General features: G+C 50.0%; 1 protein-coding gene across 1 annotated transcript in view; it reads right to left on the bottom strand.

Annotated features, from left to right (window-relative positions):
* Window positions 1-19,376, bottom strand: part of ADAMTSL2 (ADAMTS-like 2) — a gene marked incomplete at its 3' end in the record, with an annotated part of 19,616 nt that extends 240 nt beyond the window's left edge. Inside the window, exons 1-14 of the mRNA XM_010009682.1 lie at window positions 19,266-19,376; window positions 18,199-18,341; window positions 17,489-17,564; window positions 16,983-17,085; window positions 15,185-15,330; window positions 14,964-15,087; window positions 13,967-14,047; window positions 12,913-13,088; window positions 11,667-12,009; window positions 11,487-11,510; window positions 10,596-10,977; window positions 5,757-5,860; window positions 3,859-3,985; window positions 1,424-1,637 (exon numbers count right to left, since the gene is read on the bottom strand). Coding sequence (XP_010007984.1) covers window positions 1,424-1,637; window positions 3,859-3,985; window positions 5,757-5,860; window positions 10,596-10,977; window positions 11,487-11,510; window positions 11,667-12,009; window positions 12,913-13,088; window positions 13,967-14,047; window positions 14,964-15,087; window positions 15,185-15,330; window positions 16,983-17,085; window positions 17,489-17,564; window positions 18,199-18,341; window positions 19,266-19,376 — 2,154 coding nt within the window. The remainder of the gene's footprint in view (window positions 1-1,423; window positions 1,638-3,858; window positions 3,986-5,756; window positions 5,861-10,595; window positions 10,978-11,486; window positions 11,511-11,666; window positions 12,010-12,912; window positions 13,089-13,966; window positions 14,048-14,963; window positions 15,088-15,184; window positions 15,331-16,982; window positions 17,086-17,488; window positions 17,565-18,198; window positions 18,342-19,265) is intronic.
* Between the last annotated feature and the right edge of the window lie 1,225 nt (window positions 19,377-20,601).

Here is a 20,601-nt window from a genome sequence, read left to right as displayed (position 1 = left end):
CGGTGGGTTTGGGCTGTGTTTGGGGTTTCACGTTGTGAACGTGAACTCTAAAAGCACACACTGGCAGCTTTCTGCCACGCAGTCCCTAGCAAAGCTGCCCCTCTTCCCCAAAGCCCTTCAGCAGCTTCAGCTGTCAGCTCAAGGTGCAGGAGGGCTGCATCCTGCCCAAGGCACCAAAAATGCCTGGTCAGAGCTGAAAGGTTTTAGCTGTCACTCAGAGCCAGGCTGAGCTCTCCCTTGGCTCCTGCCCGGAGCAGCCTGCTCCTTCCCACCTCTTTGGAGAGTGTTTTCGCCAAACTGCACAACTGAGGTTTTTGTGCTGCGGATAAATCTGGCACCACGCAGCCCAGTGACATTATTTAGAACTGGATTTGAGTTACTACAGTCTCACATACACACATTCGCTTCATGCATAACATAAAGCAGAGAAGTGTCACAGCGCAGTGCTCAGACACACCGCTCGATATGTTAATCCTCGCGTCCTGGAAATATGCTTTCTTTTTTTTAAATGCCTGTTTCCCCAGCCAATTTGGCACCCGGCTTCAGATGGGATCCAAATGAGATTAGCTTTGCTGCTGGCTAAGTACAAACTACTCCAGGACTGTCTCAAGCTCTCTGTCCCTGACACACGCTGGAGGAGAACATGGATTTCTGTAAAACAAGCCACTGGTTCCCACTGGCAAGGCACGGGGCACAGTTACACCCGCTATGCTCACCACGAGCCACGCTGCAGCCCCCTCCATGCACCATGAACCGTGGCAGCTAGGGGACTCGCTCCCAAGCCACCCCAGCTTGGAGACCAGCCCCGGCTCCCTGAGGAAGAGGCACTGATTTGGTTGTTTCCATTGGTTTACACTTGCGAGCGACACTCCAGAGCACTGACCATGCCTGGAGATGAGCTCAGGGACACAAACCCTTTCACAGGCTTTCCCAAGCAAACCAACAAGCTGAAACAGGAGCAGCACCGCACTACCCCAAACTGTCTTCCAAGTGTTTAGGGATCTGCTTAAGGCACAGTAGGAAAAGGTTCAATTCTCTGCATGGCACAGAGAAATTACAAGTGAGGAAGGGAAGTTTATAGGGACATAATTCATGTGTGAGGTGGGGTCTGCCCTGGGTCGAAAAGGCTTCCAAGGACATAGAGCTGGGAGGACCTGAGCCACAGGCTCCTGCCCTATCTCAGTGGGCAATGCCAGCACCTCATATACAGTCAAAGGCCCCATGAGTGGCCTCCCTACCCTGGAGAGGACCCAGGGCTTCATTTTAGGGAAAAAAATTTCTTGATGCACGTTGGTCACTGCAGCCAGTGTCCTGCAGGGCAGAGCCTCAGGTGGCCACAGAGGAGCTCAAATCGGGAAAGGAACGGAGCAGGTCAGGCACTTGCTTAGCCCGGCGCTGCCAGGCCAGCCCCGCCGGGACCTACCTCGGACCACTCGGACATCTCCCACTGCGGCCCACAGGCCGGGTTCCTGCAGACCTTGCGCTCGTCCGGCCGCGCGATGTCAGCGGACTCGCAGAGGTCACTGTAGACGGAGCTGTCAAATCCTGGAGAGATCATCTTCCAGCAGCGGACAATGCGGAACTGGTATCCCTCCCCGCAAGTGCGGGAGCACTCGCTCCAGCTGCTCGTCTCCCACCTGTGGGGGCAAGAAAGGCTGGACCACGGCCAGAGCATCCCACAGGATATCCTGCCTGCTCCCGGCTGGAGGCAGATAGCTGCAGTAGCAACGAGTTGTAGTCAGGCTGCCCGTGTGCAAGAGGTTTTCCCATGGGATGGGATCTGTTATCATAGAATCATCATAGAATCACAGACTGGTTCGGTTGAAGGGACCTTAAAGCTCATCCTGTTCCCACCCCCTGCCACGGGCAGGGACACCTTCCACTAGAGCAGGTTGCTCCAAGCCCCTGTGTCCAGCCTGGCTTTGAACACTGCCAGGGATGGAAGTGTTTGTTGGTGGTTTCACCCAGCAGACCTGAACTCATGCCCACAGTGGCAGATGCTAAAACCAGAGAGGAAGGAGGCACTGGCACAGTGGGGCACAGACCGGTGCCCTCGCTGCCTGGTGCCTGTTACCACAGGCTGCACATTCCTCAGCCAAAACCCTGTGTGTGCAGCATGTTTCTTTGCTGTGCTTACAGCCCATGTTTGCCCTCTCCTTTTTGCCTGACCTGCTGAAGTAAGATGAGGACATGATCATCCATCATCTTGCAGATCCCAGCAATAATGTCACACAAAGCTGTCTGAGCCCTGGTTGGACAGAAATTCATGCACCACTGTCAGTCTAATCCTGCTAATGTCATGATGCAAGAGCTGGGATCTGCTCTGAGACACTATCAGCCCCATACTGTCCCCTGCCACAACTGTCCTGATGTTACAAGAGGGAAACAGCTTGTAAACCAAGAGGAAAGACATAAAAAGTCAAGGTTTTTACAGTACAGTAATGTTTTAGCAATTCTGAATTAAAGAATAAGCTGAAGATGTAAAAATCTAATTGGCTCAGAATTCACGGCCTCTCTGGACACGGGGCCACCCTGTTGCCACTGAGCAGGACAGACTCGTCCCCACTGCATACATGGGGCTCTGGGCACAAGCAGCAGCCACAGGGAGAGGTCACACATTTAGAGGTGTCACCTAAATCCAGAAGGGACATGAAACCAAAGCTCATCCAGATGAGGCAAGAGTTTTGCTCTTTCCCAGTACGTTCTGCTGGGAAAGCATCAGCAGCTTGTGCAGCATCCCGCTGCTCAAAGGCTATGAATGTGCTTGGCTGCCCCTGGCAGCTCCTCGGTTTACCCACCACCAAGCTGCCATCACTGGTGATCATGGAGCAGATCTTCCCTCTTACAGTGCAAGGCCATGGAGCAGGAATAGCACAACCATAAGAAGCAGCTTTATAAAACACCAGTGGGATAATCTAAACATGAGAAGAGCCCTAATGCTTGTCCTAAAAAATTACAAAGTTAATGCAAGTAGAGGTGAAGCTCCCCATGGTGTCTACAGGGCTCCCAGCAGTAGCACCATCTACCTCCCAGCACTTCTCTTGCCTCAACGGCAGCCCACCCTGGCTCTCAGCAAGATCATAACTGCAAAGAGCACGTGCTTTCCTTCTTGGTCCTCCTTCACAATTACCTGAGGCAAAAGTATGCCCTCTCTGGGTGCCATTCCTGGTCCCTGGCATCACTGTAGCCTTGATTTGCAGTGTTAACAAGTGACACCATTCCGGTGCATGCACCAGGCAGCTTTACTTCTCCCCCTGCCCTGTGCATAGTCTGACACCATTGCAGTCATCCTTGCTTCAGCAGACATTGGTCTCTCTTATGTATAGTTGCTGATGCTGCAAACCTCCCAGCCAGCACAGCCCATGTTACAGACCAGCAGCAGGGTGGCTTTTCAGGCAAAGAGCCACATCAGAAGGGAAATATTGTGCGGGACTTCCAGCAAGGGTTCCCCTCTGCACCAGCTCTTGCCCTGATACAAGCAAACCTCAGAGATGCTTAGGATGCTGAAAGGACCAGAGGGCCAGATCTGTGGCACAGTTTGCAAGCCCAGCCTCTCCACCCAATTCGCACATGTGCTCCTCCAGGCACCGGCCAGGCAGGATGCTGCCCAATGTTAGAACCCAAACTTGCTGGGAACCCATGTGCAAACTCTGTTGGGATTTATGGAAGTTTTAACCTGACAGCTGGAGCTAAAGCACCCAGGAGGGAAGGAGCCCAGGGAGAGCCCAGACAGATACAATGGGGTGCTACAGGCCATCCCTGCTGCCCCACCACCAAATCCACACCGACCCCCTCCCCAAGTACATCCACAGCAGAGGAAGCGTGGAGCCCCCCAGGAGCGCCCTGTCGAGGCGGTACCTTGGCTGGCACTCTCTCCCAGCACAGAACTCATGAATGGGCTCGGGACGGGTCATGGCATCACAGTAAGTCTCATCCACTTCGATCCCATCATAGCGAACACACATTGCATATGTGGACATCACTCCTAGTTTCAAAGAGAACACACACACACAACAGAGGACGCTTTGTGATTTTGACATCCAAACTTTTTTTTTTTTTCTCTTTTTCTTTTGAGCAGCATTCCAAAACTTCCTCCCAGTGGAAAGCAGCAAGCAGGGCTTTCTGGCCCGCGGGATGGATGCTGCTGGGAGGGGAGGACTGCTACGGTCACCCAGCCAACATGGGCAGTGCGGTTGAGCTTGGCTGCCTCTGCAGGCAGGCACAGCAGCCCCTGCCAGGGCTTGCCACCAAGATCAATACGTGACTAACTCGGTTTTATAGGAAATGCTCGGGGCAATGCGTCTGCTGGGCAGCTCCCACCCTGCCCGGGTCGAGGGTGGAGGCGACAGCAAGCAGTCCCCAGCCCGCTCCAGCCACTAGCTCTCTATGTGCGGTACACCCCGCTTGCGCCCGGGTCCTCCCCAGGGGCACCCAGCACTGTGGGCTCCCAGGGCTCTGCAAGGAGGCACCTCCTGCTCCCCCCGAAGGCAGCCAGTGTCGTCAGACCGAGACCTTTTTCCCCGCAGCCTGCCGTGCCAGAGTAAATGTTGTGAAGTCCATTCTGAGACCTGGCTGGGGACCAGGAGGCTGCTCTGGCTACAGGTAACAAGAATTGCAGCTCTTGGGAACATATGGTTTACATGAAACTAAAAAAAGATCCACAGCTCTTGACATGGCATTGCTTCTCCATGATATGTCATTAAGAAAAGGCAATGAGAAAGAAGAAACTGAAGTAAAACCTCTTTCTGCTAGCTGCAAACCAGGGCAGAGCAGCCTGGTCCGGACAGGGGGGAAATTTCTTCAGAGGGGATCAAAGAAGTCAAAAATGTCCCAGACACTTGGCTGATGGGATCCTGGGGAATGGGACGGCTTGGAAAGCTCCTGCTGCCGGCACACTGGGGGCATGTGTCTGTCTGCTGGGCAAGAACAAATGCTTAAAAAATAAAATCCTTACATTTGTTCTTTTGAGATGTCCTCAGATTGCAAACCCCTCTCTCCCCCTTTTTTCCTACTTCCCAATTCCAGGAACACTACATGATCTGGATTATTTCAGGGACTGTGCCACTGGGGAGCAGTGCATGACCCCCACATGTGCTTCATCATAAGTGGTAGGCTTAGCAAGGGGTAAAGGAGGAGAGAGCTCAGGTGGCTTGAAGGTTTTGGGGGCAAAAAGAGGGAATTCATGCAAAAAGAATACAGGCCCGGATATGACATCCTGGCATCTACACGGCTGTTCCAGATTTATACCCTTGCAGCTGAGATCAGGCTCCAGCGTAGGAGGAGTGGGAGAAATGAAACAAAAATCAAAAAGTCAAACACTATTTTGTTTCCTGCCAGAGCTGAACAATCTCCAGAACTTCACTATGCGGGGAAGCAGCCGAGGGTTTCAAACCCCGCTGAAGGTTCAAAAAGGGGAGGCATTAAAAACTGAGGTAACATGATGGGACTCGGCAGAGGTTTGAGGATCCTGATGAGCCCCAGGGCATCCCTGCTGGGCTGGGAAATGAAGACAGCACTCGGAGCCCACCCAAGGGAGGGTGTTATGCAGGATGATGGACACGCCAGGCACCAGCACCTGGCCCCTGTGGTCTTTGCACCCAGGCGGAGCAGATTTGGGGTTGTGCCAAACCATCTCCAGAGACTGCGAGATCCCCTACACAGCACCAGCTTCTTCCCATCCCTAACAGACAGAAAAGTGACTCACACACCAGGTGATTTCAGCAGTTGTGCAGAATTTGGCTGCTTCTTATAACTACCTGTGGTGCATGTAGAGCTGCAGGGTTCATGGGAGGAAAGCTTCCACCTGTACATGTCAGCAGCACTCACACCTTGGCCCTTTCTTAACAACTTCAATCTGTTTCTAGCGATAAGCAAACAAAAGAAAAACAAAAACAAAACAAAACAAAACAAGGCATTTACAAGGCGAGCGGTGATAGGCCACGTCAGACACACACATCTGCCAGCAGCTGCAGTCCGGTTGGGTTCGGGTTTGGGAGGGGATTTACTGTGTTTGGCGGTTGGGTTCGGTTTTTCTGAGTTTTGGGGGTTTGTTTGTTTGTTTGAATTGTTTTGGTTTGTTTCACAACATACCTGTCCTGAGCCCCAAGTAGAATCCCCAGCCCGGTTAGAGGCAGAGCTTCCACTGTCTAGAAATAGAGAGAATGGGATAAAAATACCCACAAGTAGAAACAGTTCAGAATTTAACAAAGTTTGCATTTTCTGCTCAAATACACCTGGTCCTGGGCATACAGCGACTAAAGGTGCAGTATCTCCTCCCCTGCGGCCACGGGGCCGGGCATGCCGGCTGCTGCTCAAATCTCAGCAGCTCACTCCTTCCGAAAACCAACATGTGGCACAGGGGTTTCTAAGCTTGCTTCTCAAAACACACTTTGCTTCTAAACACCGAGGCGTGCCATTTGCCTACCCACTGCTTTTGCCACTCTTGTTTTGGTTTAGTTTATTTTGGGTAGGCAATTTGCATCTCTCATATCCATGCTGTGCTCAAACACATAATGTCATTGAGAAAGGAGTAACAGAGTCATCCTGGTGTACGAAAAAGCATTTGTCAAACCAAGAATAACAGCTTCTCCCAGTTCAGTGCATCCTACGTGCTGTGAGGTTTAACACACCAGGGATACTGCACCTTTACAACAGAAGGCTTCAATTCTGTTCTCATACCTTTGTTCAAACCCTTGAGACGGCTACACTGAAATAGCGTACAAGGTTGTATCCTGACATCCAGTTGTCTCTGGCCTGGCAAGATATGCAGCTTGTAAGATTTCTAGGCAGCAGAAGCTCTGAAATTGCCTTATTTAGTTGTTCGTAAGAAAACGTTCAGGTCCGGTCTATCAAATCAACCTTTAGAAGGACACTGTGGAGAATCCAGCCATTTCCTTTCAGACCCACCCTCCTTCCACCGCCAGCACTGAGCCTCCAGAAGGATTAAGAACAACAACAATCTCATTTTCCCCTGTTGATTTTGTCTCTGTCAGTTTGGCAAACGGTCGCTTCCTGCATTTGAAATGGAACCGAAATGAATGCGATTCTTTTTTTGTGGAAAAATAACAACTTCGGCTCACTATAAATAGCGTTTTATCTTCCCAAACCAGCTCTGCCTGGGGACCCGTGTCAGCCCCTGCTCCCAACTCAGCCCCGTGTGCTGCCTGCTGCCACCCAGCCAGGAGAGGGCTCACAAGATGACAGTTTTCAGTGAGATCGATCAAAACACAGTCAACAGCTGCTTTTTTGTACTTTAATTTGTCTGAGAAAAACAGTATCACCTAGATCCTCCGCTCTGTACCCTGCTCTCTGAGGCACCAAAGTAGACACCAAGTCCCTGTGACTGGGACTCTTCTCCCTTCGAAGGAGAAAATAATCTTCAAAATAAGATTTATGCCACAGCTGAGGACAGAAAAATCTTTGAACAGCATCCCTTTAACATATGTGATCCTAAATAAAGAGCTGCTTCCATGGATAATGAGGCTGCCAGGACAAGTTCTTTCAGATAAATCATATTTGGTCACAGGGCAGTGTGTAGATCACTTACCACTTCAAACAAAAGACAAAACTGTCATTTTGTTCTCCTCTAAATGGAACAGCAGCACGCTGTCCCACAAAGCTGGTGAGCTTTTTGCTTTTCTTTCTCTTCTTTATTATAAGCTTTATTTTGAAGGCAAGCATTGTCTTCCCTGCCTGCATTTTGCTTCTGCTTTTCAGGCACACAACAGCACCAAAAGTCATCACCATCCCACGACTCTAGCTGAGGTGTGGGCTGTCTATCTTCCCAAAACATTCCCTGGAGCAGAAGCAGGATTTTTCCGAGTGCACACAAACACCACAGGTGAGCAGCTGGAGACCCTGGGCTCACAGTTCTGGGGTTTATTTCAGTTTTTATTTTGAAACAAAGGGGAAAACTCATGGCTCCTGCTGCAGGATCAGCCCTGGCTGCACATTGCAGCAGCAGCATGGGGTAAAGGTGAGAGGGTGCCTAGATCTGCCCTGGAATGCCATGGAAAGGGGTTACCTGCTCCAGGAGAGGAAAAGCAGCACTGCATCCCTACCACAGCATGAGAGCCACGCACCTGCCCTGGGCCGGGGGAGGTTGTTCCCAAAGAGGAACTAGAACACACCACACTGGTGCAATGTGCTCCTGTACTCCATTCACACTAAGAACTACAACTATTTGGCAAGAAGTAAGGTGCCCACCTCTAACCACCACCGCCCCACATGGATGGACTGGCTGGATACAGTGTGCAAGGAGATGATCTTCCCCCACGTCTTCATTGACAGGGAATGAAAGTGAGCAAAAAGCCACCATCCATCCCAAGCTGAGCCTGGGAAGGATTTAGGAGGTCTCAAGTCCACACTCCTGCCCAGACCTAGGCTGACCCCAATAACAGACTGGGTCCCAGGGACCTTGCACAGTCCAGGCTTGCCCATCTTTAAGGATGGAGATCCCCCACCCAGGGCAAAATATTCCCCCTTGTGCCCCATTGCCATTCTCTTCAGCACCACTTCCAGCTGTCCCTGAAACTCCCCTCCTCCTGGAGGAACAAGTCCAATCTCCAACACTCTTCACATGCCTCCAGCATCCTGCCCCTGACATGCCAAACCCAAAACCGCATCCCACCAACAGCAGGGGCTTTATCCTGCTGTGTCAGGTGCCAGCCCCAGCTATAGCCGCAGCTGGGCTTGGATACAGCCTTTAGGCTAGTGCAAAACTTCTTTGCATATTAATGTCTAGATCTGGAAAGTTCATATTTTATTCTAGAGAGAGTGGTGAGAAGAGGAAGTACTGTAGAACAAAACCTAGGGAAGAACTGGGGGCAGGGGGGAGAAGTAGAGGTTTTAAATCCCTGCCCTGTCTTCAATAGATGGGCAGCCAGGGGTAGTGCAAGGGGGTTTTTTTAGCACCACAAAAAGCTGCACTAGATCCTCTGACAGTCTTTTGTGACTTCTGCTCTGACATTTAGAGCATGTAAAGGTCACTGTATTCCCAGGAGGAGGAAGGCACTAGCCCTGTTTAACAGCTACTGGGAGAGATGTTTGGGGTACAGGGGGACAGTCAAGGGAGCATGCCAGGAAGCCCTCAGAGGTAGAGGACCCCCTTCCTCACCAATGGCATGGGAAAGCAAGGAGCTGACAGTACTGCCCTTGTCTGTCAGAGGATTAATGCAGTGCTTGCTTTGGCAGCTGAAGGCAAAGGTTCCGCACCAAGCCACAAGATGAGATGATAGACTCAAGCCCTTGGCAATGTTCTAGTGTGCTTATCATTAAAAAGTTTGTTGATACATTTGGCTGCATGGACATTTTCTTTAGCATAAGTTTCTTTAGCATAATCTAGGATAAGTTCTGGGTAAATACACCTAACTACAAGCAGAGAGCATCTGCTCAGTGCTTTACACTTTATCTTCTGGAGCTCAGCATAACAACCCATGTTTTACTAGTGGACACTGGGAGACAGAAGCGTCAAGGCAGCAGAGCCACGAAGAGACCCACAGGGGAGATGTGGGTGCCGTGGGGGTGCACAGTGGGACCCAAATCCACAGCTATGGGTCTGTGACCTGGATGACTCCCAAGGCCCCATTGCAGCTCGAGCTCTCTGGGGAGTGCACTAATGTGTACCTACACACAGAGGGTTAACTGCTGTCCTGCTGCAATGGTCCTGTCTCATCCCTGTCTGCCTACACTGGGGATGAGCTCCCATGAGCTGGGACTAAAACCTGCTCCACAGGCAGCACTGGGGCACCTCATAAGATGCTGGACACAGACTGGACAAGCACTAGCCTGACACTGCCTTTCACCCAGCTCATCCTTGCCTGGACAAGGTCTGCCACTACAGCTACATTAATTCTTTTTTGCTTTCCACTGCATTTCATAACACGACCAGTCCAAACCAGCCATTAAAATGAATCCCTAGTGACAATCCTGATTTCAGTCAATGCGCTGCCACTGGAGAGCTTTTGATATTCTTGTCAAAGCAGTGACTAACTGCACTGCTTCTGTTTCTGTCACAGCAGCAAATCTGGGCTAGTTCTGCAGGCCCTACCAAAGAGCTCCTGTTGTCCCACTCTGCCTCTCCAGCAGCAGGTTAAACAGGCAGGGCCATGCCTGGGAGCATGTTCCTGCTAACACAAGTGAGGATCATGAGTGGCAGTCAACAGGGTGGGTAAAAAGGGGCCAAGACCAACTTCTGCTGCATCAGAATTCAGAAGGAAGGGCCTGGGGAATCAGAGCAGGATGCCAAGAGAAGCAATAGGAAGAGGCCTCCTTATAGTCATGGCTCTGATAAGCTATGACAGGCAGACAGCAATGCATAAGCTGGCAGCCATCAGCATGGACTTGCCAACATCCCTACTGAGGGCAGTGAGTTTTCCTCTTGTTTAATGGTCTCTTGACTTTCTGCTCCCAGACCTCTGGCCATTCCTTCCAAATTAGTCACCAACAGAAAGCACTCACATACAACATTCTACCCCCACTTACCTTTGGCTTCCAAAGCAGATAGAAAGCACACAATAGGCTCTGCATTGAGTACAGGGCTGAGGCAAGAATAGCAGTAAATAGGATTTACTGTAATTAAAGGACATGTCTCCTACCTTGCTTTGTGAGTTCTGTTCCCTTGAGGGCTGCTCATGGTGACAGTGGCATTTGAAAATGGTGTCTCTGTAGAGGTGTTGATGGCTTTGCCATTGCTCAGCTCCATATAAGTGCTGTTAATGGTGTAGGTCACACCACCATCAGTGTCCTCATAGTCAATATAAAGGCTGTCGATTTGCGACCCCATGGAGTTGATTGGGTCTCCCTGGGCAAAGATGCTGTTCATGGTCATGTTGAGCATCAGCTCCTTGGAGTCCGAGGTCTTGTCCAGCAGCTTGTCCGTGATGGCATTCTCCAAAAGGAATTCCCTGGAGGTGAACCTCGGGTCGAAGTCTCTGTCTCTATGGTCTGTCTGGTAAGTAGACCTGGTTACGTTTGAATCTAGATTGGAGCCAACAGGGGGAAAACAACAGTGACAACCACAAAGTGCATTCTGGCTGGGAGGCGAAAGCAGCCTGGAGCAGCAGGGACATGGCAGAGCCTGGGCAGCCCAGGGAGATAGAGGCAGGAGCTGGATTCTTGGGGAGGAGAAAACTCACGGCATTTTACCCCTTTGAGGAGAGGGTGCAGCTCCATGGGTTTTATCCTGCTATCGCATGGCCAGAAGAGAGCTCGGCACCTGCCAGCACTGTCCCATGCAATAGCAGTCAGAAAGGAAGATGCCCTCGTGGCCCCAGAGCCCATGCAGCCATGCCAGGAAAGTGCTCAAGGCAGTTTGGTGGTGGGATGCCCAAGGGACTGGACTAGGAAGGAGGTTGCTTGGCACCATGGAGAGGCAGGACGTGACAACAGATGTGACAGGGAGCTTTGTGCACCCAGGGCTCCCTCCTATCCTTGGCATGAGGCAAAGCACAGCAGGGCACCAGCGGGAAGACCTTACCCATGGCCACCCCCCACCCACCAGAAACCAGAACCTGAAGGGCAAAGAGGATTTGTGAGCAGAGATGTTTTGAAGAACTTTCCAAGATTTCCAAAAAAATGAACCAGCAGAATCACCAGAGGTAGAAACAGAGCGTTTCTCAACAAGAGCTCCAAGAAACACAACACTGAGGCCCAAGTCTCCTCCTTACCTTGGGGTTGTTTGCCCTTCAGTTTTAGCTCACAGTCAATTGTTTCTGCTCTTTCATAGACCTCATTGGTTTCCTGACCTTTGCTCAAGTTCAAATCTTCCTCCGTGTCCTGCCTTCCAAACACCTGGTTCTCCAAGTCTATCCTTTCCCTGGAGATTTTCCCAAAATAGGTTGCATTGTGCTGGATAAAGCCCAATGGCACATCTCCATCAAACTCTCTGCTTTCTTCACTGTCCGACTCAGAGAAGGCGTAGTAGATGGGCTGCAGATTTTTTGAGTGTGTTTTCCTCAGGAGGGTGTATTCAAATGTGATGGATGGACTCTTGCCATTTTGATTCCAGACCTAGCAAACAAATGATTAGCGGATGCAATGAGTGTATGGCATGCAAAGCTTGTGATTCATCTTGGACTTGACAGTTGGTAAGCACCTACTTTGCTTTTCCAATCTGCTTTCCATCATGTTTTTGCCAATAAAGCTTGGACGAGATAATCGCTGGGGTCGCCTCCAAACCTGGTATTCTATGCCTCTAGATTCATGTTGCCAACTTCTTACAACTGGAGCCCAGCACCATTTCCCAAGAGTTATTTGGCAGCACTGCCCCAGCACAGGGACAGGGAGCCACAGGTCATGCTTCCTCCTCCGAGCGGAGCGCCATGGGAGAGCCACTTGAAAGTTACTGACCATCACCTGCAAATCCATTTGTGGCTGTTGGGGATGGGCACTTGCAGATGATGCACTACCACCTCTCCCTGGTCTTACGTTTTATAAGCACCCAAGCATCCCTCCTTTCCTGTTCCAGAGGAGCCTGGGGCTACATGGAGATGGTGCTGCCCAGAAGAAAGTGAAATGACTTTTCTCTGTATGCCTGATTTTAGATGGTTTGCTTTCAATAAAGAGTTGGGGCTTAAGTTTTGTGCACTTGTCTAAGCTGTCTGGCCCAATTTCTCATTTTTACTTTTTCTGCCAGGTAACTTGGATAAAAATGCCAAGGAATAGAAGAGAAATCCTCCGGCTGTGCCTGAGGCATCTTCACGCTGCAGAGAGGGGAGTTATCAAACCCACGTTCGTTACTCACAGCCCTGCCTGCACCTGAGAGCACTGATGCAAATAAAATAAGAACCAGGCACAGTCCTCACTCCCACACCCCTCCTCAAGCTGCCCCATGCCCACCCCTTCCTCAATCTAATATAGATTTTCCCTTCCCCATCACCTCCAGCATTGCTAACTTGAAAAGTCAAAGCTCACCATTATATTCAACCCTTGATTTGTTGGTCCTTGTGCAACAATATATTCTATGCCAGTCTCATAAACATCCATGGGCCTCCGGTACTTGAACACTGTGCCTGCAATGTTGAAGTTCTTTGGACTGTCAACTTTGTAGTTCCCATTGAAGAAATAGTACCCAGCTTCATCAGCCACAGCTTCCAACAGAGAGAAAACAACAATCAGTGCCATCACATGGCAAGATTAATGCAATAGTGCATTCTGGTCATGCATCCCTCTACAACGCAAGCTTCTGTATATGGACGTGGCTTACACTAGTCCATGGCTCCTCTCACCCTTTTGGCACTAGCACAGCATGAACATCCAATAATCACAGCTCTGCAGACAGCAAGACTGTCAGCTGGCCAACAGCAGGAGCTGCCTCCTTGGGAGCACTGAGCTGATGCCACCTGACCCAGCAGTGACCCAAGGCAGACCATCCAGAACTAGCCCAGGAACTGTACTAAATCCTCCTGTTCCATTCAAGTCTCCCTCTCCCTGCACATGGCCACATGAGGCTGCAGAGCACGATGGCTTCTGCCAAGCGAGCAACTGTTCTTCTCCTGGACAAGTCCAGACTTTCCACACTTGTCCCAGGCAGCTCCACCATCTCCATTGCGAGATGGATGGTGTGGCCACCAACACTTCAGCAAGGCAACACATAGGCTGCCTCTCCCTGGTGCTGTTGTCATGTGGCCATTGCACATTCCCCAAGCAGAAGATCAAGGAGACCACAAAAGAGGTGAAATCACTTGGCTATCCGTGACCCGCACCAGCATGTTTGTCACACCACACTGAAGCAGCAGTGATATTGACCAACAGTTTCTGCATTAAAGCCACCACAGTGGTGATATATGCAGACCAGGTGCTCAGACTGCAGGAAGGAGAAATGCACTGGCTTAGACAATGTGCTGTGATTTACACCGACATGGATTTAGCTCATGTCTGCAATAAAACTACATTCTGTCTCACATTGGAAAAAGCATTAGCTAGTATAGGCACACATGCTAGGGAAGTACCAAGAGGTTATACACACCCAGAACATCTGCAGACTTTTTCCGTTCTACTATCTGGATATCCCTTGCTCCAGCAGGACTGTGTGTTACCAGGGAATAGCCTACGGGAAACTACAGATTAATGATAGGAACTTTGTAACAGATACTCTGAACAACACACTCTGAAGTCAATACTGCAACTATCGAGCACACTGGCCTTCATCTACAATTATTTTAATAAGTGGTGGATTAGAAACCTAATATTGATAATTTAGGCTGCAAACAGAACCTCAGCAATAATAGAGAAATGTGTGAACTGCACGTCCTGGCTTATGGTGGAAAAATACAACCAATTAGGGGAAAGGATGTAATCGTTACAGGCACAGATACCGCATTTATCTAAACTGGTGCAAGGAAATAGACCTGAAGACTGCTTTGTTGCTAAGGAAGCAGTCCTGTGGTTCAGTATTGAACCCTGTGCTAGCCAGTCTTCCCAAAACCCCAGCAAGAGATTACAACTCTGAGGCTCCTTAGCACTAGGTAAAGTGATGGTACAAGTCCTACCAAGGCCACTGAAGTTCCTGAAGCTGGCTCCATTTTAAACTGATCCTTAGAGAGCATTGATCATTATTCCCAAGTCAGACTGCAGCATTTAGGACAAGTAGGTTCTGTTGCTTTACATCTCACTAATTTTGGAAATCCTGGTCTTTCAAAATATCCCCTCTTCCTGTTAGTACACATCATTTCTTTCTAGTCTTACTGGGTCATGAGAAAGACTAAAACAGATGCCAGCCTCTTGCATAACCCTTGTCACCATTCAGCATCAGACCTCAGGCTTCTGACAAGCACCAAGCAGAGTTACTGGTTTTCTTTAAGGAACGCTTTCCGTGCCCAAATTACAAGTGGCATTAATACCCCTAGAACATGAGAGCTGAAGCAGGCAGCTGATAACAGCTGAAAGCAATTTACAAAGAGGTAAGTTGATTTAAAAAATAGCCCTCTGATTCAAATAAAGCAAAAGGTCCCCAACAGCCTTACCCAAATGAGCATTTCCTTTCCTGTAACTGCCGGTGACGTGAGTGCAGCTGCTCCCATCTCCTTGGCAAACTCCACATTTATCCAAGGTGTGGGTGGAAAAGAGAATGCCATCGCATCCAATCGGCTACAACCGCACAGAGTATTGAGGGTCAGGCAAATGTCGCACCCACTGTAGCTTTCTGAATGCTACTAACAATATTTTTGCTATAATGTTTAACAACCTCACATTTTCCAGACACGCAAACCCCTCGGAAATCAGTGTATTTGCAGGATGTTCCATCCCGAGCCTGAACCATTAACTGTCTCTGACCATCCACGGTGGTGCAATGGAGGTCACAGGGCTTGCTAGAAATGTGAACATAGTCATCTAAGGGGAAAGGATATAAAGATACATTCAAAACAACAGAAACACAGAAGCTTTCATCCTACCAATGTCAATGAATCTCTGTCAAACTAAACAACAGCAGCACAACTACACAGCAGCCAGCAAGCAGAAGCCACCATCTCCTGTGTTCTAGACTGGACAGGACACAGCACTTCTGACAGTGTGGCAGCCCACTGCTGCAAACCTCTGCACAGCCAGGCAGTCCTCTGCTGCCAGGAGCAGATGCCCTTCCTGATGCTAGAGGTACCACTAACATCAGCCCAGGGATGCACTGAAGCATCAGCTGCCACTGTTCTGTGCAAGGACTTGCAGCAGTGATGTATGTACACACTACACAAAAACATATGCATGCTCACATATCAACATCTAATACATGAGTTAAATTAACATAGATATATAGATACACATACAAGTAAGACTATACTCAAACCCATAGCAGCTTAAAACATAAGAACTTTTCATAAACATTCACCCAAGCTGGGCTTCAGTCACCCTTTGCTTTCTGCAGGCAACTGGCTGGCTGCACCCATCGGCAATATCCACAGGAAGCAAATGACAAATTCATATATGCATCAGAAGCCCAGCGCTAAGTGTTGAACTCCAGCTAGTGAGCAGCATAACCCCACTGGCCTGTGTGCCCAAGCAAGACACCATCAGTGTCAAAACCTGACTCTGCAAATCCCCCAGGAGCCACGTGAACGCCTGCTAAAACACAAAACAATTCACTGTAACTGTTCTGGTGAATCATCTCAAAGAGCAAGTGTGTTTAAAGAAATTGTCACCTTGCCATAGGAAAGGGACAAAAGCAGCCAAGTAGCCACAGCTAACCAGGCTGCCACAAGCCAAGCCCTACCATGCTGACCCTGCCAAAAAGGTTGGTGGGACAGGGTCTTGTTTCACACAGGAGGCAACAAGGAAGTTAATGAAGCATAATTTTGTTCTTCAGTATCTACAGAGATCCCCACAATAAGTCACATTAGATCCCATCTCTATTTTTAGACACCCAAATAGCACTGTGAATCTGAAGAACAAGCACTGGGGAGCCACCTTCTTGGGAGCAGGATCCAGGATTCCCAACGGCTCTAAAAATTTGCCATGATTTTTTTAGTGCTCAATTTTGATGGGAGTTATGTGCCTAAAAATTAAAGAGACCTCACTCTGACCCCTAAGAGCTTTCTGCAGTTCTGTGCTGCTCACCCAGGTGACCAAGGCGACTGACTGCATCTCAGTGACACCTGCAGAGCACATGAAGGGTATGGAATGATCAAGTGTCACCAAAACGCAAGACAGCCAGCAATGGCCCCAGCTCTAAGGACACGTGTTCGGGTGAGCCAGACTCTCCCTGCCAGCGCAGTCCATCACCCCATGCTCTCACATCCTCCTTCAGCCTTTCAGCTCTCTGGTCCTCAAGGGATGTGACCTACACAGGCTACAGCCACAAATTCATGTTGTTATGTTATTTTTAAGCTACACTGCAGCTGCAAAATGTGCCTTTGAGCTTGGGAGACAGTTGATTGTGTCTCTGAAAAATCACTTTAAAACAGCAGAGGAGGAGCCTTCCTGCAGGCTATAGCATCATAACTATCAAAATATTTGGCTAAGCATTATGAAACACACAAAGAATGTCTTGTTACCAGGATATAAAGGTTTCCATTGATATGTTCTGCCGTTATACACATGGGAGTTAAATGATGAACACTGCTCCTCTCGAAAGCTCCTTCCGTTTGCAGGGCACTCCTAGAACGGGATACATTAATATCCTGATGAAAACAAAGTGCGGGAAAGGTTTCTGGCACATCTTAACTGGCTGCAAGGAGTGTTTCCATTGCCTGCCCCATCCAGAGCCACATTCTCCTCCTCCTCCCACTGCAGGGACAGCCAGGGGAAACCCTCACGGGAGACAGTAGAAGAACCACCCACTGGGTTTTATGGCCCCCAGTGCAGGCAAAAGGCCAAAAGCCCTGACACAATGGGGATGGGCACCAAAGAAGGGAAATTCAGTTGCTTGGAGGGGCAATATGGTGACTGCTATGGGACGAATGGTGTCCCCTGAGGGGCCTAGAAATGCCACTGCATGAAGCAAGCATGACTTTCCACATTCTGTATTGAGTGTTCCCAGTGAGAAAAAGGATATCCTTACTTGTACTTTGCAGAGCTGGTATCTTTTGGATGTTCCAGTGCAAGTTTTATTAGCCAGCCCACTCGCTGACTTTCTTCTGAATAAAGAAATGACGGTTAGAATAGGATCAGAAACCCTTCTTCCCCCTTGTTTAAATGTACTTGTCTCTGCTTCTGCAAGATCAGTCTCCATGCAGCAGAACCACACAGGGATCTATTACAGTCTCACGGGAGTTGGTAGAAAAGGTCACTTTGGCTTTGTTACCTGCAACATCCACTATTCGTATTACAGTATCCTAGGAGGGATCATGGGGATGGGGATGAGGTTTGCAAAGTGCCTTCTGGCAACCACACAGCCTGGAGAGGGCAGAGCCACACACTGAGCAGCTGGGATCAGGAGGTCCCCAACCAACCCTGCACCACAGTGTCCCCACTGTTGTACCCAGAAGCCTTGGGAGCGGGCTTACACCACATCTGCTGCCCACCTCCACTAATCCCCACACGAGAAACTTCAGGGCCAGAACAGGAATAGCTCAGCTGGTCCTCCTGGCAGGGATGCCCAGGGCACAGCATCCTCACAGCAGCGCGCTCAGGGCCGTGCCCACCTTCCACATGAGCAGCATTCGACAGACAGCACCTTTTCACCAGTGCTCATCTCCTGAGCAATGACGTCCCAGATGAAGCCACCCCCAGGCAGCTGGAGCTCCCTACCCCCGGGGACCGGGGCCATACCTCTGCCGCAGGCAGTGCCGCTCCTGGGACTTGACGCCCCCCCCGCAGGTCCTGGTGCACGCCGTCCACTTGGTCCACTCCCCCCACCAGTACGCGGTGACGTCTGCCCCTTCCTCCAGGCTGTTGGAGGTCTGCACCAGGTCCTGCTTGGAGCATCCGGTGGGTGGGGAGAGCAGCAGCAGTCAGCACCCGCACCACAGGGGTGGAAGGAGGGCATGCCCCCTCCAGCCCACCCCGAGCAACCGGGCATTTCCCTCTCCATCTGAGGTCAAGTTTGAGATTTCCATCTTGCAAGAAACCCTGCATTTTTCCAATTGTGTTTTCATTACAAATTGGAATGAAATGGCAATATTTGGGATTCCTCAGGAAAGGAAATGTTTATTGTTTCTCTCAATTGACAAATCCAAGCTCACAAACAACCCTGAACCCTCCAAGTCTTTTGGTGCTCCCTGACTCCTGCTCCATAGCGAATTCAGGGAGCTGAAGAGCCACTTGCAGCCAAAACCTTCACTGAAAGCTTCAGCAAACCCTTGCAAATCCACTCTGGAGCAGGAGAGCATGTCAGTGGATGCTAGCAGGTTGACAGAGCCCATGTCCTCTCTTTGCAAGGACAAGTTTGCCACTTCAGGAGGGTCCTTGACACCCCCACCCCTCAGCCACTGTGGGCAGCAGCATGACCATGCAGAGGGAAAGGAGCTGCTCCACCAGCAGTGTCACCACCACATGCCTGCGCTCAGCAAGGTGTTGGCATCCCTTTGCCAGGGCACAGAATCTCTGTGCGGGGATCCCAGCTATTCCTTATTGTGAGAGGAGGGACCGAGGAAGCAGTGCTCATCCAAGAATGCGCATGGCCTTACAGAGCCCTGGAAATGGCCTGTGCATGCTCTTAGCCACAGAAGGTACAACAGAGGTTAAGCCGAGATCAAAGAGCTAAGCCAAGTCGTACATCCTCATGCACAGTGGAGGCCTGATGCATGCACAGACCAGTCCTGCAAGTCCCAGGGGTTACCCATCCCAGACACACCATTTTAAAACCCAGAGACCTCCCAGCAAGGCAGTGCACTTACCTGAGCTATCACAAAGGCAACATTACCCACAAAGAGAAGGGCCAGGATGCCTTTCAGCTGGGATCGTGTGCTGATGGAGATGCTGCTCCACCTCCACTTAGATATCTTCATCCTAGAAAGCACCAAACACCACACTAAGAAGAGCTCTCATCCAGCCCCACAGCCTGTCAAGAGCAGGAGGGTTGCGCAGCACACATCCTCTTCAGCATTCCCAGTTAGCTAAGTGACACCAGCCACCACTGGCTGCAGGGGCTTGATCCTGAAGTTATATTTAATCACTGGAAGCATTAACACAGTACAAGCCCACATCCCACCTCAGCTGCCATCTTCCAAACCACAACTTTGCACTGGTTCCCAGTGGCTGCACCTCGTAGCACCAGTGTGAGCTGGAGCTCTAAGCCTGTCTAGGACAGGAGCATGGCTTATACAGAAGCAAGCACTGCACGAGAGGGAGTGAGTAACAAGAAGTGTCCCTGGATCTATAGCAGCAATGCATCTTAATATGCCATTTACAGAACTGCTCCTACAACAGCGAGATGAAAAGCTTCATAAAAGAAATAACCCAATTAGCCAATATTTTTCCTTTTTTCATTTGTTCACTCCGATTCCCATCTATTCCCAGGGAAGAAGCCTGTTCTTATAGAAGAGAAACCACCTGCAATTAAAGAGCAGAAATGAAGTATCCCAGGTGTCAGCCTTTCATCTCTTTCTCCATCCGCCTCATGAAAGAGTAACCCAGGATAGCATTTTCTTAAATAAAACTCAGCTCAGAACCACAATATGTTTTATTATGAACCTCACTGCAAGAGCCAGAAAGGAGCAGGTTTCAGGAAATCAAGCTTCCAGGCAATCAAAGCAGCTCATGTCTATAAGTCAAAAAATAAAAGTGTTCTCCCTAAGCTAATGCCCCTTGAAAAGTCACTAGACAGAATCTTTGGGAAGTAGGGAGCTGGAAGAGGTGCTGCAGACCTGCGACAACGCAAAGAGCTTCTTTCCTACCGCTTTTTCTTCTTGTAAGGGCTTTTGTAGCAGTTTAGAAATGCAGACTTGCAGGCAGTGCCAGCACGGCTGGGGTACGGGGCTTACAGACATCGGCAGAGGGCTGCCAGGTCCTACCTCGGCTTCGCGGCCGCCCCCGGGAAGAGGGTCCAGCACAGAATCACAAACTGGCTAGGTTGGAAAAGCCCTTCACATGCGAGAGACCCTTTCCAAGAGGCAGATGCACGGATTGATGGGAGCGCTGCGCGCTTGGCCGGGGATCCCGGGACAGGTGGCTGCGACTTGCCTTACACTTGGTTCTCATTAAGGCTCCCAGACACGTCTGACTCGAAGCCAG

Source organism: Nestor notabilis, unplaced genomic scaffold (genome assembly GCF_000696875.1).
Source record: "Nestor notabilis isolate BGI_N333 unplaced genomic scaffold, ASM69687v1 scaffold31572, whole genome shotgun sequence".
Lineage (NCBI taxonomy): Eukaryota > Metazoa > Chordata > Aves > Psittaciformes > Psittacidae > Nestor > Nestor notabilis.
The sequence above is the reverse complement of the archived record's forward strand: the minus strand, read 5'-3'. Positions and strand labels throughout refer to the sequence as shown.